Raw genomic sequence first — 25,898 nt, 5'->3', positions numbered from 1 at the left:
GTTTTCCCTTAGTCAATAACATTTAACACATTTCTCTTTACCTTTAGTGCCGGGGACAAGCTCATGCTACTTGATCAGTGCGAGAGGTACCGACGCTGTTTCCAGTGTAAGAGGCGCACGACCAACTGCGGGGAATCCAATGTGTGGTCAGAGTCTAGATACATTCCAGGATCCCGGTTAATGGTTTGAAGCAAGTTTTCACCCTATTTTTGTTTTCTTCGTGCGGATTTTTTCCCCCCCGAATGTGGTGAGCTATGTCTCACAGCTCAATGAAAATTGCTCTAAAGATTGTTGCTTTTGGACTTAGGTTTTTATGAGAATTATGTTGAATTAAACAAAGTTCCAAAGGAGTAATTTCCTTGCTTTGGTACCAGATCTGTAGGTTAGCTGAACTGATGGTAAGATCTGGAGGGGCAGAAAGAAGACAGCGTGGGAAGCAGGAGATTGTTACCCTGTCAAGTTGTCATTGAGTGATCAGCAATTTCTACTCCTCTGATCACCATTTAGTGCCCTGTAGGAAAGGAGTTGGTGTCCTTGGTCCAGTATCTAGGGGACAGCTACCATTATTTAACACCCTTCTTAGCAATCTCAGCAGAGATGAAGAACTGAATCAGCATGGAGACTGACCTAATCTCACACCAAGTGGTTGTACCTCCTGATCCGAGAGCAGGCCTTGAAGGTAAGGCAGCTTGCACTGCCACTGTCCATGGTGTCGTCTATTTGGCTGTCCACAATTTCACTCACCAGGGCTGTCATATAGACTGGTGCTTTTCAAGCCATTCAATTCACCTAATCATTGACCGTTGATGCCAGTAAACATTAATCTCTGCTGTGGAGTCTGATAGCAAGAGGCATTCTGAAAGGAAGTTCTGTTACAGATCCTGCCTGCTGTCCCACAAATATTGGGGGTACTAAGTGGAATAAGTATTTCCAGATGAACTCCTTCACCCCTTCTATGTGCTACAGTGTGGTGCTTGGGTGTGAAGAGCCCTGTGGGCGCTCTGCTGAAATACTAGCTCACGCAAGCCTTTTAGAAAATCCTAAACTCCTAAGTCTCATTTTGAATGCAAGCTCTGCAACGGAGTCCTCGGCTCTTCAGGCACTTGTCCAGCTGGAAATGCTGAATTGGAATCGGACGTGTTTAAAGGCTGAGATGCTGTGCGTTAGTGGAGACTGGCCAAGAGCTGGATCACAGCCATGGAAGCAAGGAGAGAAATGTGCTAATTAGGCGAGAGATCAACCAATACTGCCAATTTGCTACAGAACCCAAGAGAATACAAATTGTCCAAATGCGTGCCCTGACTCGCACTCCAGAGCGCAGCAGTGCTCTCTCTCACTATTGCTAAAGCCCTTGAGATTTTAAAGCCTGATCCTGCAGTATTCCTGCAAAGCTTGTTGAGCTCATCAGGCGTTTTGCAAGGGCTATAGCATTGGGGGCCTTACTTCTAGCTCTTCTTCTCCTTCCCTTGGTAGGGTGCAATAGCTGGTCTGTTACTGACAGCTGTAGGCCCCCCCCCCCCCCCCCGAAGGACATCACCAGCTACACCATTCTACTGTCTGAACAGACAGATCCCCAACATGAGCAGGGACAGAGATTGTTTCTGTACACTGGAACTGTATTATTATTGAATAGTTATACTGCAGTAGTTCCCAGCAGTCCTACACAAGCCCTCATTGTACTAGATGCCGCAGAAATGCTTTGGGAAGACATTGTCCCTACCTCAACTAACTCACTTTAGCAATCTGTGCAATCAGTTAACTAAGGCCTCCAACAGCCCGGTGAGGTAAATAAGAGAGACCCAATGCAGGCCTCCTTTGGGGCTGCAGGGGCTCTTGGACAGTGAATAGCAGTGCTGCATAGCAGGCTAGGACAAGCACTGAGAGTATCCTATCCAGTTGAAGCTGTAGTGAGGCATGTATGTGAGCAGGGCTGCAGGACTAACATCCGTAAGGTGCCATGGGATACATAATGGTCACAATTGTTCTGGTCTAGACAGGTTCTTAGCCCGTGCTCATCACCGAGCACTATGCAGGAGTGCATTAACCGCTGTGACTACCCATCTGTCACGTGTTTCTCTCATGCGCTCCACAGGTGGAGAAGTGGCTGGCGTGTTCTGTTTTGGAATTGATTTTTCTATACAGTGAGACGTTGTGAGGCTCATGGCTTGCTGTCTGAAAGGCGGGCGCTCCAACAGCACTCTGCCCCTAATGCACAGGTTCAGTCCTGACTAAGCAAAGAACTTGAACACATGAGCAGTCCCATTGACATTAATGGGAACCCTCACCTGCTTTGCTGGATTGGTACCCAAGAGGACAGGCAACACTGCATTAGCTTCCATTTTCAGGTGTAGTCTGCATGCCTGGCTCTCACTGACACATGTCTAGTACGGCATATGCAATGAATTTAAAATACCCTTCAGAAACCATTTGGCATACATGGTTTTTAAAAGAAGGGATGGTGTTGCACTTTTTAAGTAAGCTTTAATTGATTATACAAATGAAACATACACAGTACAGCAATCTGTCATTGCATTACAAAAGCACTGCATGTACAATCACTTACAGGAGCTGTTTAATGCTCTCTAATAAAATGGCCAGCACATTTAGCTTGTCTGAGGTCTTCATAAAATAACACTAAGAATTACTGAGGCAGTTTAACACAGTTTTACGGACAAAGTAACAATGAAAGGGTTCCATTGGACCTGTACATGGGAAAGCAGAAGACTATTGAGATTAACCTGTTATTATAGCACCTGATGACTGGAGGGGAGAATAAAGACAATGCCAAACTCCAGAAGGTGTTTTGGGCTGGAAGTGTGCATTGTTTTGGGAGTGCTTTCTTCTCCTGCTGCTTTAGTCACTGACTGAATTCAAAATGTGGTTTATGTTAGCTCATGAGCAGAGTGGGGTGGGAGCATGCCACCTGGGGTGTTCTGAATGCTCCTCACAGATTGTAGGCACTCATGCAAGGTATGCAAATAGCTTGAAGTAAGGGAGAAAAATCATTAGTGATTTCAGTTCAGATACCGACTCTTGTTTAGCGACAGCTACAACCTCCACCCTCTGTCCCGGTGGGATGCTGAATGTTTTCCTCCAAAATTTGGGGGTGATCAGCTCGGATTCTGGTGCATGCCCATCACTGGAGCTGAAAGTAAAGCTTTTATTGAGCCAAATACTGACTGAGGAGAACCTAAGGTTAAACCCTGAGAAGCACAGTAAAGCTCACTGCTTGCTGAAACATGAAGTCAATGGACTCAATGTAGAGTCAGACAGTCCGAATGGTTTAGGCCCTGATCCTGCAAAGACTTACACACACACTTAACTGAACCCACTGTGAGTAATTGATCCCATTGATGTGAGTGGGACTACTCAGTGTGTAAAGTTAAGTCTGTATGTAAAGCCTTGCGTGACTGGGACCTTAAAGCAACTAGAAAGCTCTCAATTTTGGCTTTACATATCAGATATGTTGCCAGTTTTCATTTTAACTGATATTTTAATTGGGAAAAGAAGTTAGAGGTCTTAGCTAATCAGGAAACAAACATTTACATTGCTGAACTGGTTGCAGCAGTTCAGAGAAAACTATTTGACTGCTGTGATATTAATGGGGAGGCATCAGATGTGATCTAACTGGTTCATCAGCGTTGCACATGGCAGCATTGCTGACTTTTGATACGGTCATGCTGAATTTCATTATGTGATGAGTCTTGTTTTCAGCCAACCATGATCTAAGACTTTTTGTTTATGCATCAATTAATAACATTTTAAAATAGATCAGATTCTGTTTTCCTTTTTTGTGTGCTAGTCTGAAAATAAACAGATGTCCATCCCTTTGCATTGGCAGTCAGATTTGATGAGGCAAGACTTGTATGGTTAAAGCCTGTATTTAACCCAGCAGCAGAAACATAAACTTGATTTATTGGATATGATGCTTTGGGTGCTATTTTATGTTAAGTAAAAAAAGACCCTCTTACTATTCCCTGAGACCTTTCTTGGCCATATTGGAGCCAGGTAAGGAGAATGTGTTAGGAAAATCAAATACTCTTAAATCTGTGGAGTGTAGGATCTTGATTGTCATTATATAGGTTACAGACATTTGATGATATGAACCAATAGAATAAGGCTTTAAATAAACAGAACAAACTTACACAAGGTCGGTGAAGTAATATATTATTGGACCAATGTCTGTTGGTGAAAGAGACAAGCTTTTGAACTACATAGAGCCGTTCTTCAGGTATGGGAAAGCAGAGTGTCACAGCTAAATACAAGTTGGAACAGATTGTTTAACGTAAGTAGTTAACACATATTTTAAGAAACCATTCAAGGTGAAGTGGCCCCATTAACATCTCTCAGTCATAGGACCAAAAATGAGGAAGAATTTTTGGACAAATGCACCATGAAACCAGCCATATGCCCTATCTTGTATTTAGCTGTGACACTCTGAGTACCTTTTCCAGACCTGAAGAGGAGCTCTGTGTAGCTCAAAAGCTTGTCTCTTTCACCACAGAAGTTGGTCCAATACAAAATATTACCTTACGCACCTTGGCTCTCCAGTATCCTTGGACCAACATGGCTACAACAACACTGCAAAGGACAAACTTGGAACTTCAAGTTATCATCTCTTTAAACACATCTTCAGGTTGGGCTGATATTATTCCCTTTTAGAGGAATCAATAGGGAAAGGATACTCCTCACTAATACATTCAAACTGATTGTTAAGGGACATATGCAGTGTTGTTGTACCCACGTTGGTCCCAGGATATTAGACACTCAACGTGGAAGATTTTTGAAAGGTCTTCCTAAACTTACAGCAAACTCCATTGGCTCCAGTGCAGCGCCTTCTGATTTCTGCTAGTGTCACTAAAAGGAGACTAGAGCGCCAAAACAGTAGTGATGCCACAGTGCCTTTGATTGCAATTCTTTTTGATTACTAATAAAAATAAAAAAATCACTGCGGCACTCTGTGTATCAAAGAAATGAAACGTCAATGACAGTTTTGGCCTCTACCACCATCGCTTTGTAGAAGAGAGCACCCAAGCCAGTTCCTTGGGAGCTATGTTTCCTGTGTGATTTGCTACTTTACAATTCATTCTTTTGATACAGAAGTGAGACAATTTGTTTAGAAGAGAATACTGTTTATGCAAGGTCACAGGAGTGCTTTGAAGGAAGGTGGAAACTACGGTGCAGGACTTCTTGGGGTAAGCCTTTAGACATATATGTCTCTGTCACTGCACATGTTGGCTCTGGCCTGTTCCCTAGTCAGGTACTTACAAAGTAAAAAGGCAGCTGCAAGTAAGAAAGTGCTTGTTTCCAGATACAATACAGTTTTGCAAGCCTGAAGATCGGCAATGATGGTAACAACTAGGGAGTATTAAGGATCAGAGTTTTAAAAAAATTATACATCCTGAATGTGCATGGCTGCTTGTGGCCACCTGTAGTTATCGATAGCAAATGACTCATATTCAGTGCTATAGATGAGGGCTTTGACAAAGGCTTCCTTGTCTTCTGGTTCTGGGTACCAGGAAGCCAGATTATGTTTGTAGGCGTAGTCAACAATCTGCAAAGAAAAAAAACCAAAACAATAATGAATAGCTCAATCTCTACTGCTATTTCTCCCCAAGACCTGGTCTACACTATGAAGTTCGGTTGACGTAAGCCATCCTGCGTTGACGTAGTTGTGCCTGTATCTACACTTTAATTTGTCTCACACCGATAGAGCCCCATTATGGAGACATGGTAACCCCACCTCCCTGAGCAGTGTTGAGGCAGAGTTGATGTACTGAAGTTGACACAGTGCAAGTGTAGATACTGCATTATCTATATCGGCTCTAGCAGTCCTCCAGCAGCCGTCCCACAATGCCTGACACTGACTGCTGTGGTCACAGTTGTGAACTCCACTGCCCAGAGGTCACAGAGACTGAAAGGCCCCTCTCTCTCTCTCTCCCTCCCCCACCCCCATAAAACCCTGCAAATTTTTGAAATGCCATTTTCTGATTGTCCAGTTTAGCAAACACACCTAGCAGTTCTCCACTGTTGTGTGCAACTGCCTGGGTGACCAGGCGGGCTACATGCTCCAGACTCGCTCTGGCCAGAAGTCGATGGGAGATCTTGGATCTCCTGAGCCTGCAGGGAGAAGAGCCTGTGCAGACATAGCTACGGACAAGCCATAGAAATGTGGACAGCTACGAGCAGCTTACGCAGAGGACGCAAGAGAAGGGGTATGACAGGGATCAGCAGCAGAGCCGCGAGAAAGTGAAGGAAATGCGGCAGGCCTATCAGAAGGCCAGGGAGGCCAACAATCGATCCAACACCGAGCCGCAGACCTGCTGCTTTTCCAAAGAGCTACATGCCGTACTTGGTGAAAACCCCATCAGTATCCCATGGATACCTCTGAAGAGCCTAAGACACAGACTCATGGCATGCACAGCGAGGAGGAGTGAAGGAGACTGGGGGACATGCAATCGGGGTTCCAGCTATGTCGTGAGCCAGGACCTGTTTGAGACTCCACCACAGTCAAGTCAGTGCCAGCAGTTGAGCATCAGTGAGCCCAATGCAGGGGAAGGAACCTTGGGTAAGTGTGTAAATGTATTTCCCAGTACCATGATGTCCCCCAATGTAACAGGCCACAGCTATTGACTTTTCATTAGTTTACTCATCCTAGAAGAGGTAGTGGCACAACAAGGAGAGGTAGAGTTGTTAGCTGCTCTTCATTCCTCTGTAGAGTTAGGCGGGAGAGTGGGGGTTTGTAGAGAGGTTTGTTTATGTACACAGGGATGTTCCTTGAATCTGCCTGAGAGATCTCAAAGAAATGTTCATGCTGGTACCCTGCAATCCTCTCCCGAAGGTTTCTAAGGATGGCAGCCTTAGGTCTTCCTCCGTAGCAGAACATTTTCCCACGCCAGTTGGTGATGACTTTGGCAAGCACCATTCCAGTCAAGAGGCTAGTGGCATACGGGCCCGGGCGACTTCAGGACACCAACTGCAGCTGGGCTGTCCAAGCATTTGTTACCCTCAGGAGTGAGATATCAGCTAAGATGACCACCGCCTGTGGAAATTGGTGCCAGTATTCAATGCCACTGCCCTATACTCAGTCCTTCAAGCAATTCCTTTCTTATTTCTCTCGCCCCTGGGGGGCCATGCTCACATGGCTGGTGCCAGTAGCGTAGCTAAGGGGGTTCAGGGGAAGCAGCTGCTTCCCTTCAGTAAATTTTTCAAAAGCGGCGCCTGCCGGGCCGCCGCTGGGGTCCTGCAGGCAAGTGGGGGGCAGCACAGCCGGACTCCGGAGGAGCCATTGTGGGGGGGCGGCGGGCGCGGCCAGAGGAGCGAAGGGGCCAGCTCCTCGGCCATTGCGCCCCACGCGGCCCCAACATCGCTGCCGCAGCCGCCTCCTGCGGCGGCTCAGGGCTCGACAGCTGAGCGCTCCGCAGTTGGCGGGCAGCTTCCCTCTCCCCGGCAGCTATGAAGAACAAGCATGTCTTTTTAAAACTTTAGGGGAACAAGGGAAGGGAGTTCTGAATCTTAATTTTTGCTGTCTGTAGTGACTATTCTGACAACCTGTGTGTTTGTTAGGGGTAGCTTGAGGGGTTTCCCCTCCATACTCGCAGGGTGCCTGAGCCAGATATGGAGGAGAAAGAAGAGGACTTAGAGTGACATGTTCAGCAAGATCCGGCAAGCCAGCGCTGCATTAGACCATGAACAGAGGGCCTGGAGGGTGAATACTGCAGGATGTATAGACAAGGAAAGAAAGGACAGGAGACAGGCCCAGGAATCCCAGCAGGAAAAGGAGAGGGAGATGCACCAGGACATAATGGGGCTTCTCTGGCAGCAAACACAGATGCTGCAGCCTCTTGTGGACCTACAGATTCAACAGCCACTCCCTTTGCCGTCTATGGAGAACTCCACTAGAGCACCTCCCTACACACAACCCCTTCAGCATTCCACGCGGCATCAGGAGCTGTGTCCCTATCTCGGCTACTCCACACCGGGGGACAGTAAGGCCAACCACAGCTTCACATACACTGACCTATTGGAGCCAAGGTTGCTGTATGTGTGTAGCCAAAATGGACATAAATGCATGACAATGGCACCCACCATGGATTTTCCAACTCCAAAATGATTTCCTGTTAATCGGTGGCAATTGGACATTGCAAGTTTCCACAGGGCGGTTGCCACTGGTTTTTCCACTTCAGTGCAGTTCTCATTCTGGTGTCCCTGCGATGGAAGGCTGCGGCAAGCTCAGCACATAGAGCCAGGAATGTGGCCTCCCTTGCACATGGAAAAGTTCTGCCGCGGCTGCTTGTCATCCCAAACTTGCCTTATGATGCGATCCCACCTGTGTGCTTGTTTCTTGGGCCCAGAAGTGGCGCTTCACTGTCTGCAGCTGCTCTGTGAATGCCACCAACAACCTTGCATTGGTTTTCACTATATCCCATGAAATCATCGTGTTCCCTGCTGATGTGGTTCTTTCTGAGGTTCTGCAAATACCGGAGGATTGTGTGTCCGGTGCATGGAACACTCATGACAATAGTGCAGAATTGTGCGGGTTCCATGCTTCTGTCAGAGATAGTGGAGAGCAAGGAGGGCCACGTAGGTTCGTAGGTTGTTTTTTTTTTTTTTAAAAGGCACGGAAATTATGGGATAAGTATGACATTACAGGAGGGAGAAAGATGCATGCTAGGATGTTGTCCCCTTGCTCCCAGTCACCCCTGCAGGACTCATTTCTGCCCCATCATGCATTGCCAAAACTTTCCAAAAGACAGTGCACTGGATGGTGGTGAGTTGCACCCTGGAATATCTACCCAGGAGGAGGGAGATTTCATTATCTGAGTTGCACTAAAATGCGGAAGAGAAGACTAACTGTTCAAGATCAGCCACGACTTCTGTGCTAGAGGCTGCACCATTAGTCTGTGAAGCAAGATGTGCTGTTGTATGTTTTGCACGGAAAGTGAGTGGTTTTTCTGCTTTATTTTCAAAAATCTATTACTGATCAGTTGCATATAGCACTTTACAGACTGCTGGATTCTCAAGACACCTCTGGGGGCAGCTAAGTATTAACATCCCCATAGTCAGAAAAGGTGAAACTGAGGCATGAGGTAAATTTTCAGAAGTGGTCTCTAAATTGGGGGGTACTATAGACACTAAGGCCAAGTTATTCAACCATGGGTGCCTACATGTACCCATAAATCCATATTTAATCACTGGCCTTGACTCTTCGTGGAACACTTGCAGCTCCAAGGATGATGGAACATGCCCTGGGTGCTCAGCACCTCTGAAAATCAGGCCACTTATTTAGGTGCCCAAGTTTAGACACCCAAAGTCTGACCATAAGCTCACTGAAATCAGTGAGCTTATTACTTCAGGCATCACTGGATCAGGCCCCCAAAGTCTGCAAATGTTGGCCCTGATTTGCCGAGGTGTTGATCACTCTAAGCTCCCACTGACTAAGTGCAGTTAGGGATGATCTACAATTCTGAAAATCCAGCTGCTTGCACCTGAAGATGGGCCACTTTTAACATTTGGGTCTCAACCATTTGCCCAAATACAGAAAGAACCACTGGAAAATCTCGGCTGAAACTCAGGAGTTTGTGAGTACTATTGCTTTGCTCACATCACACAAGAAAGCCACACAACTTAGGACAAGAAACAGAGCATGGAGCTTTAAACCACATGGGATTCATTTTCTTAGCATTATTAAGACTCTCTTCACCTCAACATCCTGATTCAGTATTTACAATGTCAGTAATTTGGAATGGATAAGGAGGCTTCACCGATGTGTGATGGAAGCTAATTTGGAATTAATGTCAGGCACATTGGGAGCCAACTGGGAGTTACACAGCGTGGGGCTACCTGGAATTGTGATTGGCCCATGGCACTGAATCAGCTCTGATAAACCTGAAAGATCTACTCTATCCCATGGAAAGTCACGGGGGGAGGGGCTGAGAGCAGCGAGCGAAGGTGTGGCCTCGGCAGGAAGAGGCGGGGCTTCAGCCAGAAGAGGCGGAGCAGGGGGCTAACCTCCCCAGGGGGAAGCGTCACCCACCGCCCATGTTTCTGGGTCTAACATAGCCAGTGCATTTATATTGGTAGTCATAACCACATCAAAGATGAGGGCAAGAGAAAAATCCTTGCCAACGTTACGAGAGGTTATATATAAACAAAAACTTCACAAGAATACTCGAATTCTTACTTCAACAGCAATTTTGAAGGACACCTCTCTGATGGTACTCAGGGGAGGATAGAGTCTCCCTTCAGCAAGATGCTCCTCCGTGACCTCTTCAGCAATAGACTAGAATGAAGAGAAGGTAGGTTATAGATGATGTTCTCAATCAAGTACAGCATGCACCCTCTTAAGGCTTTAACAAGGCAGTGTGGAGCTGAGACTTCAGTTGCTACGAGAACCGGGAGAAGTCCTTGTAATCAAAAGCAAAACCACTCAAAATTCAAATTTGCATACATTTCATTCTGAGCTTGAAAACGCAGCCCTTTCAGCAAAAAATGTGTGCACGACTAGCTACCATTTTTGAAAGAAGTGAGTCCATTTCTGAGAAACAGTTGGCTCTGCCTCCCAAACATGCCGCTTGGCTATATGTTATGATCTGAAAACAGACATTTTCCTAAAAATACAGCCTACAACAAAGGCTGAGGAAAATGCAAAGTAATGTCTTTGTGAGAGCTGCTGGCATGGCGGGGAACACTGGCTGCTTGCTTTTCCCTCCGCTGACGGGAGCCAGGCATCTCCTGCAGTAGGGGAAAGGCTATGGAATAAATTCAGCTGTTTCAAATATGATCAAAGGCTTTGGGGGATTTTTGTTTTCTTTTGGATTTGTTATTTTTGCCTGTAAGTAAAAATACCCAGGACTCCAGAGGACATGTCCCCTCGCCCCCCCCTCAGCTCCCTCCACAGAGGGGAACCAAATACTGGCTCATGCAGAGGACTTCTGTTGGCACAATGGAAGCTCTAGCATCCTGCTGTGTTGGGAAAGTCTGCAGCCTTTTGCTGAGGGGTTGAAGTTCACATGATACACATTGCCCTGGGCCCGTTCCTAGCCAAGGACTTAACTAGACTCCTGGGGCTCAACAAGCCTCATTCAAGCTGCTTTTTTATTTTTTAAAAGCACCAGTTAAATATAGATCTGAAACCTCTGCCGTGGTGAGGAAGATATCGTCGGAGATATGCCGGACCCCGCAGGCAATGACTCCCAGCGCCACTCCGGGGAACACGTAGGCATTATTTCCTTGGCCGGGGAAGAAGGTCTGTCCATTGGCCAGGGTAACTTTAGGGAACGGACTCCCACTTGCAAATATGCCTCGGCCCTGTTGAGAGAGACAGACACACACAGATATTGGAGAGGCAATGTCTACAATTGAGGGGATCCCAGAACCCAGCTCTGGGAGTACAGTGACTGTGATAGCAAATTCATTGATTATTCAGCAACAGCTCCACCACCATTAGGATCTGACTGCTGTTTAAACTGACATACAGTTTGTTTGCAAAGGGGAAAGAGCCATGTGGCATTTAGTTTCCATTTGGCCTGGTACCAGACAACGTCTCATTCTAACCTATTTATCTAGATACATACATGGCTCCTGTCAACACAGTGTCCTGTGATGCAGGAAAATATTCCCATTTTACAGAGGGGAAGGAGATGCGCAGAGATATTTAGGCCCAGATCCTCAAAGGTATTTAGGCTTAACTTCCACTAAAATCAATGGAAGTTAGGAGTTTAAATACCTTTGAGGATCTGGGCCTAAATGACTTACCCAAGGCCCCCCAGAAAGGCTAAGGTAGACCCTAGACTTGAATCCAGATCTCCTGAGTTCCAGTCCCGTGCCTTACCCACTCTCTTTCCCCTTGCCTGATCCAAATACCAAAGTTGCCTTCCATGAATACCTGAGCTAGAGCCCTCATGCATTTGAGGAGCTCACTGAGGAACACAGCTCTGATGGGCCAGCCTGAGAACGGAGTTTGGGATGGGATCAGGGCCTCCCTCCTCTCCACCTAATAAAAAGATTCAACCCCAACAAGGTTGTGTAGCTGGGCCCTGGAGGGGAGGAGGGTCTCTACATCAGGAACGCCCCCCTCAACAAATCACCACCATTAACGCTAAGGGTATGTCTCCGCTGTGCCAGCGTAGATGCTTCCTACATCGAAGGGGGTTTTCCATCGATATAGTTAAGAATTCTTCTGTCAACCTAGCCGCAGTCACTCTGTGTGTGTGTGTGCGTGTGTGCGCACGCGCACGTACCGGGGGTTAGTTCAACCTAACTATGTCGCACAGCGTGCAACATGTTTCACAGCTCTCCGAGCCGGGTAGCTAGGGTCGACCTAATTCTGGGGTGCAGACTAGGCCTGAGAGTTTATGAACGGAAGTTGCCCCCGCGGGACTGATCAACTGCAAGAGCCCCTCAGGCTGCCATTTTACTCGACATGAGCTGTACGTCAGTGGGGCTCTGCCAGGAGGTTACATTCATCTATGACCCACCAAAGAGCCCTCTGATCACTGTAGCACACAGAGAGGTTGCGCTGTGTGTTAAGTCTCTTTGGTTGTTCCACTCAGCTGCTGTGCTGGGAGAGACAGTCGCACATTTACCTCTGTTAGGTGATAGCACTGCTCGGCTGTGCACTCTGCTTTACTCGTGGGGTTACTTAGGGCAAATACGATGGGCCTGTCATTGAAAGACGCCATGTCCTTCAAAATCTTCTCCGTGAAAGCTCCTGCAATGGCAGCTACACCTGAGAAGTGAACAATTAATTCCTGATTCACTCTATGATTTCCAATGGATTGGGCCCATGTTTCCTTCAACCTCCGCTCTTGTTAGTGCTCAGTAAATTGAACTGTATGACTCTGAGGGAAAAGGCCACCCCTTTCCAGAGACCCCATGCAAGTCAGATTTACAGCGGCAAAACCACCTTCAGGACAAAGCCCTCCACTCCATCGAGCAGAGGATCAGCAAACAGCCCAAACCAAGTGTTTGTCTGGGTTGGCTTTGTGGCTACGCTCAGCACTATCCTTCAGGAGGCCTGGCACTGGTAACTGCCACCAGACTCTTGCTCTGCTGGTCAGTTGGGGATATATAGGGCCCTACCAAATTCATGGTCATGAAAAACGCATCACGGATCATGAAATCTGGTGTCCCCCTGTGAAATCTGATCTTTTGTGTGCTTTTACCCTATACTATACAGATTTCATGGGGGAGACCAGCGTTTCTGAAATGTGGGGGTGCTGATCCAAAATGGAGTTGCAGGGGGGGTTGCGGTATTGCCGTCCTTACTTCTGCGCTGCTGCCTTCAGAGCGGGGCAGCCGGAGAGTGGCAGCTGCTGACTGAGGGCCCAGCTCTGAAGGCAGCAGTGCAGAAGCAAGGGTGGCAATACCATACCAGGCCATCCTTACTTCTGTGCTGCTGCTGGCAACGGCTCTGCCTTCAGAGCTGGGCTACCGGGCAGCAGCCACCGCTCTCCAGTTGCCCAGCTCTGAAGGCAACGCTGCCACCAGCAGCAGTGCAAAAGTAAGTGTGGCAATACCGCAACCCCCTCTACAATAACCTTTGCGATCCCCCCACAGCTCCTTTTTGGGTCAGGACCCCTACAATTACAACACCATGAAATTTCAGATTTAAATAGCTGAAACCTTGAAATTTACAATTTTAAAAATCCTATGACTGTGAAATTGACCAAAATGGGACTTGAATTTGGTAGGGCCACAGGGATATACATGCTCAGCCTCTAGGAGCAGCAGAACTCTGCTTAACTCACGAGTGCCCCCTGTGGCCAATTAAGGGCAGCGCCGATTGGCTCCCAAGGGATCCCTATTCAACAGAAGGAGGGAGCTTGTGCTTCATAGCCTCAAGAGATGGGGCATGCTGGGAAGTAAAGGAAAAAAATGCAGGCAGGGAGGCCTTGGAAGTCGGACTGGACAACAGAGGAGCCCCTGGAACAAAGAAAGAAACCCCCCAAGAACTGGACAAGTGAGACGGAGCTCCCTTTTCTGGGACTCTACCTATAATAGCTGTCGGCTTCACTCTTTGCACTACCTCCTCCAGAGTTCTCATCTGGGGGTGATCTTGGGCAAACATTTCCTTCTCGTGGTTCAGGTGACTTCTCCCCTGCAGGGAAAAAGGAACAAACCAGCCTCTGGCAGGTGAGAAAAGTCTAGATCGATTATTTGCAAAATCTTGTTTGCAAGATTTCAGTGCCTCACCCTATTCTATATTCTGCTATATCGCACTTATCCCTGTAGTATCTGCGCACCTTCCAGTTGTGCATTACGTGACTAACATCTGTCACGTGTGGTTTGTTCTCCCATCCTCTCGCATGGGGGAGGATTGTGTGCAGTGGAGTGGTTTGTGTTGGTAAGTTTCTTTTTTGATGTGCACCTTGCACTTTGTGTGGAAGGCGGTGAGGTTTCTGATGGCCCTTAGTTCGGGTGGAAGTTCATTCCAGTGTCTTGGACCAAATCTCAAGAAAGCTCTGTCTCCTGGTGAGGAGATTTACAAAGTCCCCTTGGGCCTGAGGAGCAGAGTGGTCCCTGACCCTGCAGCTGTAGCTATCCCCAGAATGTCCCAACGCTGCTGGAAAGGGCATCAAAAACAGGAAAGCAAAGTCTACCCTGCTGTGTATAAGCAAGTGCAGCTCCATTGACTTCAACAGAATTGCAACCACTTACTCCAGGGCTGCCTGTGGCCCACTGGATCTGCTTGCTCTGGGTTAATGAGTCAGGCCCCATTGTACCCTGTGCCTGTTACACTGCATCTATCATGCACCACAGCACAGTAGTGCAACAGAGGCAGATTTACCTTGACAATTAGTCCCTTGGAGTCCACCATCCAGATTTTTTTGATGGCGTCTTCCCTCGAAATTCCTTCCTTTTCCATGGCCATAACGATGAGCTGGGCTATGCCCATGGCAGCCTGAAACCCATAAGCAGAAAGCAAATTCCGATCATTTCCTCAGAGGAACGTGCCTCATTTTGGAGAGGTTTAAAAAGATGACAGTTCCCCCCCCACTCCTCCCAAAAAGCACATGGATTGTAAACTCTGTTTTTGTTCTGTACAGCACCTAGCACACCGGGGCCCTGGGCCATGACTTCAATGCACACAGTAATACAAGTCATCATCATCTAGCTGAAACGTGTGAAGAAGGAGGGAGTGATTGATGGCTTCGAACACAGCAGACTGGTCAAAGAGGTTGAAGGTGGAGCATGGCCCTAGGATCTGACCAGGAAGAGGTTGTCTGAGACCTTCGTACTAGCAGTTTCAGTGGAGAGAGGAGGGTGGAAGCCAGACTGGTGTGGCTCCAGGATGAAGCCAGCAGAGAGGAACTCTAGACAACAGTGGTAAATTTGAAATGTTGAGAGGGGAACAGTCCCCTCTTTCTTCCCCCAGTCTCATGATAAAAAAACAAAACAACCCTGACTTGCTGGCTATAGTTCTTGGCATTACAGTTTCACTGAGAGGCCCCACCTGAGAGCTGGGTGGAAAGATGCTGAACACACCCATCTGTCGTGACTGTTAGATTGTAATCTCCATTTTACAGAGGGGCAACTGAAGGGTTAAGTGATTAAGTGATAGGGGGCTGGAGCACATGACTTATGAGGAGAGGCTGAGGGAACTGGGATTGTTTAGACTGCAGAAGAGAAGAATGAGGGGAGATTTGATAGCTGCTTTTAACTACCTGAAGAGGGGGTTCTAAAGAGGATGGATCTAGACTGTTCTCAATGGTAGCAGATGACAGAACAAGGAGCAATGGTCTCAAGTTGCAGTGGGGGAGGTTTAGGTTGGATATTAGGAGAAACTTTTTCACTAGGAGGGTGGTGAAGCACTGGAATGGGTTACCTCGGGAGGTGGTGGAATCTCCTTCCTTAGAGGTTTTAAAGGTCAGGCTTGACAAAGCCCTGGCTGGGATGATTTAGTTGGGGATTGGTCCTGCTTTGAGCAGGGGGTTGGACTAGATGACTAGATGACCTCCTGAGGTCCCTTCCAACCCTGATATTCTATGATTCTATGATTTGCCCAAAATCACACAGGCAGTTGGTGACAGGAATTGAACGCAGATCTCACAGGCCTCACGCCAGAGCCTTAACCACTAGCTACCCTCCCTCTCCCTGTTGTGCTAGGCACTGTACACATACAGAAGTAGAGATGGCTTCTGCCTCAAAGGGAAAGTGTGGCTCAACTCTGACAAATGATTATAAAAGTGGCCTGGGGGAGTTCTGTGTTTGTTGTTCCTCTGTGACGGGCTCAGATTACAAGGAAGAAGATTTTTGTTTTCCCTAACTGCCAGCTTGACAGACATGCCCTGATAGTCAAGCTGGACTCCTTTCAGTTCATGCATCATCAGTAATAAAGGTTCTGCAGGCCAAATTAAAACCCCATTGACACCTGGGCAGCCTCATGGCATTCAGTGGGTTTGCACGGAGTTGACTGTAACTTAAGTAAACCATTCTGTTGGTGATGCACAAGGAGGAACAGGCCCCAGCTCCAGCTTCATTTCAGATGTGCTGACTTCGGGCTAACAAGCAATGAAGACCACTCCTGGTCAGAAAGGTACACTAAGAGTAGGTTTCCCCTTTGCTTCTCCTTACTGAATTCCAGCCTGGCTGAAGACTTAGGCCCGGATCCACAAAAAGATTTTGGTGGAGCACTGCATGAAAAAAATCACTGGAACAACACTGATCTGCAAAGCCAAGTGAGGCACCCACGCTCCCTATATAATGCATGGGGAGAGACAGGTGCCTTAGAATGTGACCCCCACAAGCCAGCATGCTAAGCGAGGAGCTGCCTAAACTAGCCAATGGGAGAAGCCGGCAAGAGGGGTGTGTCCTAAGCCCTGCCCTCTGACGGAGATAGGCACCTGAGATGTTTCTTGTAAGAATGAGTTAGGTGACTGCTTCACACCACACAGAACCGTGGGGGAAGAGAGGAGGTGGTGCCCACCCGCTGGGAGATTCTGAGGTGGGCTCCCTCACTCTCTCCAGTTGAAGCTGTTCTATTTTGTATACATAATTAAACAGTGATTGAAGCAGGTGGACTGACCCAGGATCTCCCACGTGGGTGCCCTAACCACTGGAATACAGAATTGTTCTCATCCTTTCTCTGGCCCCATGACTCTATATATCCATAGCTTCCACAGGACAGACTGAGGGACCCCCACTTCAGAATATCCCAGAGCGTAGTGGTTAGTACACTCCCCTGAGAGGGTGGAGGCGCCTGTTGAGATCCTTCCCCACCTCTGCCTCAGGGGAGGATAGAATTTTAGGTCTCACACCCCAGGTGAGGGCTCTAACCACTGGGCTACAAATTATAATGTGGTGGCACCTCCTTGATTTTGAATGGGACCTGATCCAACAGGTGCCTCTGAGCACGATTACCAGATTGGGCCCATGGGTGAGACAGGCATTCTTCTGCCTGTCTTCCCCTGCTTTGTGGATCGCTCTTGGAGATAGGCCTCCAGGGACCTGGAGTGGCGTGGCAGTGCGCACACCAAGAGTCAGAAACTTAGGCCCCCACAGGATTCGCGGCAGCTGAGTGGGACTTTTGTGGATCACAATGGAACCCAAAACTGGGACTTAGGCACCTAAGTTGGTGGATCTGGGCCTTATGCTTCAATTTTTACCCCCTTCAAATGAAAAGACAAATACTGTATTTAGGGCCGAACCCGGGTGAAGCCTACCTCTCCGGCTCCTTGGAAAACAAACTTATGGTCGGAGAGCTTGTTCTTTGTGATTCTTAAGGCTGCGAAGATGCCAGCTACTGCAACAGAGGCAGTACCTGAAAAGAGACCAGAGACACAGTGAGCAAGAGGAGCAAAGGCAGAAGGTGCCATTCACTAAATCCAGCTGCTAGTTGTTTGAGAACTTGCAGGAAACCATCTCGCGGGTACTTAATTGGCCCCCTGTCACTGTCGTAGTATCTGAGCACCTCACAACCTTTAATATATTTATCCTCATAGCCCCTCTGTGAGGCAGGGCAGTGCTATCATCTGTTTTACAGATGGGGAACTGATGTGAAGAGAGACGTAGGGTGTGTCTACACTGCAATCAGAGATTGGATTACAGCTTGCCTGGGTATAGCCACACTAGCTTTAATCTAGCTAGACTAGTTTATTATAGCTAAAAATAGCAGTGAAGACACGGTGGCCTGGGCAGTTCATGCCCTCCTGCAACACTGGGTACATACTCATGGTTCTAACCTGTGCTATTGCGTCTTCACTGCTATTTTTAGCCATGGTAGCTAGATGAAAGCTAACCCGGGTAGGGCTACTTGGGTAGCAATTGCACCTCTAGTTGCAGTGTAGACATACCCTAACTGACTAGACCAACGTCACCCAGGAAGTCTGTAGCACAGCTGGAAATTGAAGCCAGGTCTCCTGAGTTCCAGGCTACTGTCCTAACCCCTGGACCTCCCTTCTCTCTTCCAATTCCCTTTCAGCTCCCTGCTATTTCTCTTCTCCTTCACTTCCCTCACACTCACTCCTGGCTCAGTGCCCAGCCTGTCTATTAGCCCAGAGCTGGGGAGAAAACTACCACTCCAGAGTCAGCAGGAGGAAGTTGGGTGGTGGCGGGGGTAGGGGGGGCGGAATTAGGGTTAGGGGGGAATGTATGGGGGGGGAGGGAGAGTGTCATGAAAAGCACAGATCAGCTGGGCATTGGCTACACTTGGGGCGATGTGTAGGCCGGGTATCCGTAGCTACACACCGCAGTGAAAGGCAGGCTGTGTCCACACTGCGGTGTGTAGCTGCATACAGCAGGGAAAGGTTCCAGCAGCGGGGAGGCAGTGGGACACTACACTGCTCAAATAGCAGTGTTGACATGGGAGGTAGGGTTCTGGCGTGTCGCTACTCGCTGAAGAAGTGCCTCAGTGTCTAGGCTGCCATTTATAGCCACTTACAGTGTGAGTGTGTGTGTGTGTGTGTGTGTGTGTGTGTGTGTGTGTGTGTGTGTGTGTGTGTGTGTGTGTGTGTGTGTGTGTGTGTGTGTGTGCGCCATAAGTGTAGCCATAGCCTTAGATCCACTGGTGTTACAGCCTCAGCCAGATGCTCTGCACCAGGGCCGGCTTTAGCAAGAGCGGGGCCCGATTCCTGGGGGCGGGGCTTGCAGCAAGCCCCGCCCCCAGGACCCAAGCCGCGCCGCGGGGGAGGGGGGGACGGGGGGGGGGGGGGGACCCGAGCCGCGCCGCGCCGCGGGGGGGACGGGGACAGGGGGACCCGAGCCGCGGGGAGGGACGGGGGGACCCGAGCCGAGCCGCGGGGGGGGACGGGGACGGGGGGACCCGAGCCGCGGGGGGGGACGGGGACGGGGGGACCCGAGCCGCGGGGGGGGACGGGGGGACCCGAGCCGCGCCGCGGGGGGGGGGGACCCGAGCCACGCCATGGGGGCTGCGCGGGGGGTGGGGGGGATCCAAGCCGCGCCGCGGAAGCCGCGCCGGGGTGGGGGGACCCGAGCCGTGGGGACCAGGCCGGGCCGGAGCCGGGCCGCGGGGGCCGGGCCAGCGCCGCTGGGGCCTGCAGGAACGGGCCGCGCCTCCCCGGAGCCCTTCTCCCGCCCCCACCCCAGCTTACCTCGTGCTGCTGCCTCGCCCCTGCTTCGTCTCAGACTTCCCATGAATCTCTGATTCGCGGGAAGCAGGGGAGGGGGCGGAGCGTTCAGGGGAGGGGAGAAGGGGGAAGTGAGCTGGGGGTGGGGCAGACAGCTGCAGCGCGGGGCCCTCTTGGTGCGGGGCCCAATTCAGCCGAATCGGCCTAAAGCCGGCCCTGCTCTGCACCATCCCAGCTGCTTCATCAGGACAGTTCAAAGTTTCCTCCATCTTCCCCTCAAACAGGGTTAGAGTATCTTGGACTGAGTCATTCCCCACCCACCCATGAATCACCAGAAGGGTGTATCGATGGAGTCTGGCCAGGCAAAGGGCCACAGTGGAAAGGAGCAGAGGGAGTTACAGGCTGGTGAGGTGCTTGTAATTGCGACAGACGCAGGGTATATAATATGGAAACACAGGCCCAGAGTTATGTACAATGTCTTGTGCTGGTGCAAAGGCTTCAATGGATATGGCGGGTCTGCTCCTATGCCCCTCCCCTGCTGGGCAGCCTGGATCTGCTCGAGGGGCCTCCCACTAGCCTCTCTGCTCTCACCATGCACAGTTAAGTAAAGAACCCTCCATACTCCAGGCAGGCTAAATACCCTGTTTTCCCCATGCTTCCAGCAGCTCACATTTTCCTGCCCTTCCTTCCCCAAGTCCAGCCAGGCAGAGTTTTCATCAGCCAGAGAGAGGGGGTGAGCCAGCCCAGTGGCTCGCCCTGATGTTAGCGCAGGGGAAGTGCAGCTTTCACCCCTCCACCCACGCCAAGGAGCTTAATGGAAGATGATGCTAATTAAGGGTGCATGAATGTGAGCTGTACAACCACCAGATGGCGCTGTACCTATTTCAATAGTAGGAAATCTCCCAGCAAAGATCATCATGGGATTGTGTGTCTGAAGCTTTCTAGTGTTAAGTGTGTGTGTGTGTGGGGGGGGGGGGGGGCATCAGTGCAAAACGACTGTTATTGCTTCAGTTTGATCCCCCTTCTCTTTCCTCCAGCTTGCACATAAAGCAAGGCTTTGGGGATACTGCAATTTAGTGCCTTATCGCCTACCCCCTGCATCTGGTCCACTTCAGAGAGTGGCTGCCTGTGGAGCAGAGAGAACCGCATGCGGTTGTGTTTTTGGAGGTATCTAATTCATGGTAAAGGCATCCAACACTCTGATAATTGCCATAGAAAAGCATATAATAACAAGCAACTGCTACTATAGAGAAACCCTCCGTCGGGGGACTAAGCAAGTTCCCAGGCTATTATAGAGATTCCAGTGTCTCTGCTTTACAGAACAGGCTAGTTGCTTTCTAAGTAGGTAATAGGGTTGCCAGGCATCCAGTTTTCGACTGGGAGGCCCGGCTGAAAAGGGACCCTGGTGGCTCTGGTCAGCACTGCTGACCGGGCCACTAAAAGTCCTGTCATAGAATCATAGAATATCAGGGTTGGAAGAGACCTCAGGCGGTCATGGAGTCCAACCCCCTGCTCAAAGCAGAACCAATTCCCAACTAAATCATCCCAGCCAGGGCTTTGTCAAGCCTGATCTTAAAAACCTCTAAGGAAGGAGATTCCACCACCTCCGTAGGTAACCCATTCCAGTGCTTCACCACCCTCCTAGTGAAAAAGTTTTTCCTAATATCCAACCTAAACCTCCCCCACTGCAACTTGAGACCATTACTCCTTGTTCTGTCATCTGGTACCACTGAGAACAGTCTAGATCCATCCTCTTTGGAACCCCCTTTCAGGTAGTTGAAAGCAGCTATCAAATCCCCCCTCATTCTTTTCTTCTGCAGACTAAACAATCCCAGTTCCCTCAGCATCTCCTCATAAGACGTGCTCCAGCCAGGGGCGGCTCTAGGGTTTTGGCCGCCCTAAGCAGCCAAACCAAACAAACAAACAAAAAAAAAAAGCCGTGATTGCGATCCGTGGCGGCAATTCAGCGGGAGGTCCTTCGCTCCGAGCAGGAGTGAGGGACCGTCCGCCGAATTGCCGCCGAACAGCTGGACATGCCGCCCCTCTCTGAAGTGGCCGCCCCAAGCACCTGCTTGGTAAGCTAGTGCCTGGACCCGGCCCTGGCTCCAGCCCCCTAATCATTTTTGTTGCCCGCCGCTGGACTCTTTCCAATTTTTCCACATCCTTCTTGTAGTGTGGGGCCCAAAACTGGACACAGTACTCCAGATGAGGCCTCACCAATGTCAAATAGAGGGGAATGATCACGTTCCTTGATCTGCTGGCAATGCTCCTACTTATACTGCCCAAAATGCCGCTAGCCTTCTTGGCAACAAGGGCACACTGTTGACTCATATCCAGCTTCTTGTCCACTGTAACCCCTAGGTCCTTTTCTGCAAAACTGCTTTTTAGTGATTCGGTCCCTAGTCTGTAACAGTGCATGGGATTCTTCCGTCCTAAGTGCAGAACTCTGCACTTGTCCTTGCTGAACCTCATCAGGTTTCTTTTGGCCCAATCCTCTAATTTGTTTAGGCCCCTCTGTAGCCTAGCCCTACCCTCCAGCGTATCTACCACTCCTCCCGGAAGCAGCCGGCATGTCCACTCCTAGGCGCGGGGTGGCCACGGGGGCGCCACACGTTGTCCTTGCCCTGAGCACTGGCTCCGCAGCTCCCATGGGCCAGGAACCATGGCTAATGGGATATGCTGCGTGCTTCTGGGAGTCGCCTCAGGTAAGCGCTGCCTGGAGCCCGCATGCCTCACCCCCTCCCACACCCCAACCTCTTGTCCCACCCCAGATCCTGCACCCCAAACTAGAGCTCTCACTGCCTCCTGCACCCAACCCCCTGCCCCAGCCCAGTGAAAGTGAGCGAGTGTGGTGGAGAGCTAGCGACAGAGGCCAGATGGAGTGAGTGGGGGCAGGGCCTCGGAGAAGGGGTGGGGCAGGGGCATGGCCTTGGGGCAGGGATGGGGGAGGGGGCAGGGCAAGGGTGTTTGGTTTTCTACAGTCAGAAAATTGGCAACTTTAATAGGCCATGCTGTTATGTATATGAACGCTGTGTATGTGGTGGGCAGACAACAGAAGGCTGTTGATGAAGAATGATGCTCTATATCACTCGACTGGGATTCAGGAGATCTGGGCTCAAGTTTCTGCTCTGCCACAGACTTCCTGTGTGACCTTAGGGAAGTCACTTAAGCCCTCTGGACCCCAGGTCCCCACCTGTAATGGTGGGCTGGTATTTTCCTCCCTCTGGTGTTATACGGATAAATTCAGTTAGGTTGTGATGTGCTCTAATACTCCAGTAGGGATGAGTGTGACGTAAGAAACCAGAGAGAAAGGCAGTTTATGTTTCACAAGAGTAAAGACACACAAAAAAACCCAAAGCAATAGGGATGTGCAAATGTATGACTGGCTATTGGGTGTATTTCATCCTTTCCTCTAGCATCTTAGGCCAGGTCCCCACTAGAAACCTTTGCCAGTATGGTAATGTCTGTTTGGAGGCCTTGCGATTTCTTTTTAGTGACATTTCTATACCGGCAAAAGCCCTCATATGGACACAGTTATTCTGGCATAAGAGCGTTTCCTGGTCTAATTTGCTTAGGGAACCCGGTATGAGCAATATCAGGAAAAGCACTTTTTAGCCAGTAGAAGCTGCATCTACACTAGGAAGGTTTACTAGTAGAGCGATACCAGCAAAAAATTTTTAGTTGTGACCTAGTCTAACCTACAGGAGGGAAGAGCTACTGCCACCTAATCAAGATTCTGACTTAGCATAAATATTGAGGTCGCTTCCAGTCCTACACCTCTATGATTCTACCAGTGGCAGAGGCCTGTTTCCAGAGCAAATTGTCCTGTGCTATCACCATAATGTGTGCATCTAGGCATGCAGCTAGGGACTGGTAACAATGTAATTTATCAGAGGCAACAGTAATTTAAGCATATAATTCCTAGGGATAGCTAGAGTAGACGGATAATTTAATTTCTCAGGCCAGAGTCTCTGAAACCAAGAGATCCTCAGATCTGTACCAAAGAGGAACCCCCCATTGTCTGCTCAGAGAACATCTCGTGCCAGTTTGTTTCCTGATATGGAACTTCTGGATTCAATCTCTTTGAAAGGAAAAAGACATCCACATCTTTAAAGGAATTGCTGTAATTGAATGTCCTGCTCAGAGGGGACTAAAGTTCATCAACTCTGGAAACCGAGGAACCGGAGGATCCTCGGTATGTGGGAAGCGTTTCCTCTTTGTTCCTCCTGTAATAAATCATCATCCCCTGGCTGGCATTGTTTGGAAAACCCAGTGGTCTCTGCCCACCGAGATGCCCATTACCTATGGCAGAGGAGAATAATTAACCCTTTCCTCAATGCAAACTTTTACACACTCCATGATGTTTATGGGAATGCAGGGAAACTGTGCCAGCTTCGATGTTGCCTTCCCATGGTGTCACTTCACTTGGCTTGTTAATGCTTCAGTTTTCTAGTATCCCCTTTGTTCTGCTTGTTCACTGGATTTCAGCAAACCCACGACCAATAGCGGCTCAGCTGCCACTGAGTCACAGAATAGGACCGTTCAGAATTCCTGCCCCAACCTCTTGAGCTAACAGAGAATGCTCCAGTATCTGGCAGCAGTACTGGACCTATGACCCCGAGATGAACAGATCCAGTTCCATTCAGGACAAAGGTATTCGCAGGCCATTTCATTACAGCGTTTTGACTGCACAAAACTCCAAACACCACAATGAGGTGGGGCAGAGCAATTGATCTGGGGAGAAGCAATTCTGGCAGGTGCAAGGGCCATGCAGGTCTCCATAAGGCACACAGGACTAGCAGTGATGGAAGCCTGGATATGGCCAGAAAGTGCATGTGGAAGAATATTAGAGAGAGAGAGAGAGAAATGAAACTGGAGAAACTCCATATTTCTCTTGGTTCTGGCCCATGTGAAATTGCTTTAAACCCCAGTGGTCATCTAGGGGCCAATAGGGAGTAACCCTTATTGTTGGATGTGTCTGTGAACCCGCATTAAAACCAGTGAAAACACAACTGGAACATGCTGCAAAAGAGACTTGATTCTTTTTAAACACATGTTATTTAAGCATTGTGGGAGAAGAGTGAATAACGGGTGCCCTGACTCAGGCTGCTATGTGATGTGCTTTCGAGCAGCCCATATGCCTATGGGACAGGGCGTGCCATTACTCATCCCTCTGCACTTTAGTTGCAGATATGCCTGAGCGATGGCTGGACTCTGCTCAGCTTTGCTGTTTATAACAATTCTCCTCTCTCTCCAATGTGTTTCTAATCCTCCTTCCTCTCTCCCCAACTGCAGCTCCCTCCCATTACTCAAGTAACAAAATTATGGTACCTTGGCTTGGGATCAATAGTTATCTTTGAAATTACAATTTCTGCACTTGAAGCAATAAAGCATCTCTGTGGAGAAGGAGAGCTCACAGCTGGTTTCTGTAAGACATTGGCTAATCAATGCGCTAATTCCAAAAGGGCCACAAAGGGAAAAACCTTACCAGAGGCTGTGGCAAGAAAAAGGCCTTCAGCAAGTTGGTCTCTGTTTTCCAAACAGATTGAATGTCATTATTTCAGATAACTACTTCCTGAAGTAATTACTGAATGAGGGCCAGGTTGGCTAGTCTGTTTTTGAGGCGGGGGTGGGGGGAGGTGTGGAGAGAGAAGGGTGAACGTTCATAAATCATGTTGTTCTTCAATCTTGAATGGAAAGCTCAACAGAGTATCACTAAATAGCTGACCAGCCCTCAGAGCCCCTCCTGGGCGTCCAGAGAAAGTGTCAGGAAAAGAAAATGGTGTCATATGTTTAAAAACAAAGCTGATACAGGTAACCAAAGCCAGTCTAGTAAGAAGAACCCCAGAGGCCATTTCTGAATATTGTTCTCATTGAGGGCTAAAATACTCAAGGCCTGATTCTCCTCTCACATTGGTGTAAATCGGGAATAACTGCACAAGATGTCAATGGAGTTGCGTTAGTGTAAAACCAGGCAGAGAGGATCACGCCCCTCACAATTATATACAGCAAATTACATCTTCGGGGCGTTGGACAGGCATTAAATAATTAAGCCCAGAAACACCCATGTGGGGAAGGCAAGTATTAACCCAGGTTTGCAAATTGGGGAAGCAGTTATGGAAAGGTTACACAATGAGTCAGAGGCAGAGATGGGATCAGAGTTAAAGGGAGAGTTAGGTCTAGCACTGATGTCACAATCTTTCCAGCATGACAGACACTAGCGGTTAATTAAGTGACACCCAAAGAATTGGCATGAACCGCGATCCTTTCGTCTTTAACCACAGTCTACTTCCACTGGGCCCCGACAATACTTTTGGGCAGAATAGTTCCTTTTTGCTTTGAGTCTTGGAGCTGGTCTTTCCCCCCATG

The 25,898-nt window shown here is 49.0% G+C and overlaps 2 protein-coding genes across 4 annotated transcripts in view; one reads left to right on the top strand and one right to left on the bottom strand.

Moving 5' to 3' along the window:
- The window catches only part of CCDC81 (coiled-coil domain containing 81), a 47,974-nt gene extending 32,571 nt beyond the window's left edge, over positions 1-15,403 (top strand). The window contains exons 15-16 of one of the 2 annotated variants that reach the window (XM_065581690.1): positions 48-190; positions 15,051-15,403. In XM_065581690.1, the coding sequence (XP_065437762.1) occupies positions 48-189 (142 nt within the window). In that variant the 3' untranslated portion in view covers position 190; positions 15,051-15,403. Of the gene's footprint in view, positions 1-47; positions 3,922-15,050 lie in introns of those variants that run through there. The other variant, XM_024107503.3, reaches the window with a different exon arrangement.
- The window catches only part of ME3 (malic enzyme 3), a 189,458-nt gene continuing 166,024 nt past the window's right edge, over positions 2,465-25,898 (bottom strand). Inside the window, exons 8-14 of one of the 2 annotated variants that reach the window (XM_005287523.5) lie at positions 17,667-17,764; positions 14,792-14,905; positions 13,996-14,101; positions 12,588-12,730; positions 11,137-11,310; positions 10,184-10,282; positions 2,465-5,554 (exon numbers count right to left, since the gene is read on the bottom strand). In XM_005287523.5, the coding sequence (XP_005287580.2) occupies positions 5,393-5,554; positions 10,184-10,282; positions 11,137-11,310; positions 12,588-12,730; positions 13,996-14,101; positions 14,792-14,905; positions 17,667-17,764 (896 nt within the window). In that variant the 3' untranslated portion in view covers positions 2,465-5,392. The remainder of the gene's footprint in view (positions 5,555-10,183; positions 10,283-11,136; positions 11,311-12,587; positions 12,731-13,995; positions 14,102-14,791; positions 14,906-17,666; positions 17,765-25,898) is intronic. The other variant, XM_005287525.5, reaches the window with a different exon arrangement.

The sequence above is a fragment of the Chrysemys picta genome, chromosome 1, assembly GCF_011386835.1.
Source record: "Chrysemys picta bellii isolate R12L10 chromosome 1, ASM1138683v2, whole genome shotgun sequence".
Taxonomy (NCBI): Eukaryota; Metazoa; Chordata; order Testudines; family Emydidae; genus Chrysemys; species Chrysemys picta.
Note: the sequence above shows the minus strand (reverse complement) of the source record. Positions and strands in the feature narration are given on the sequence as shown.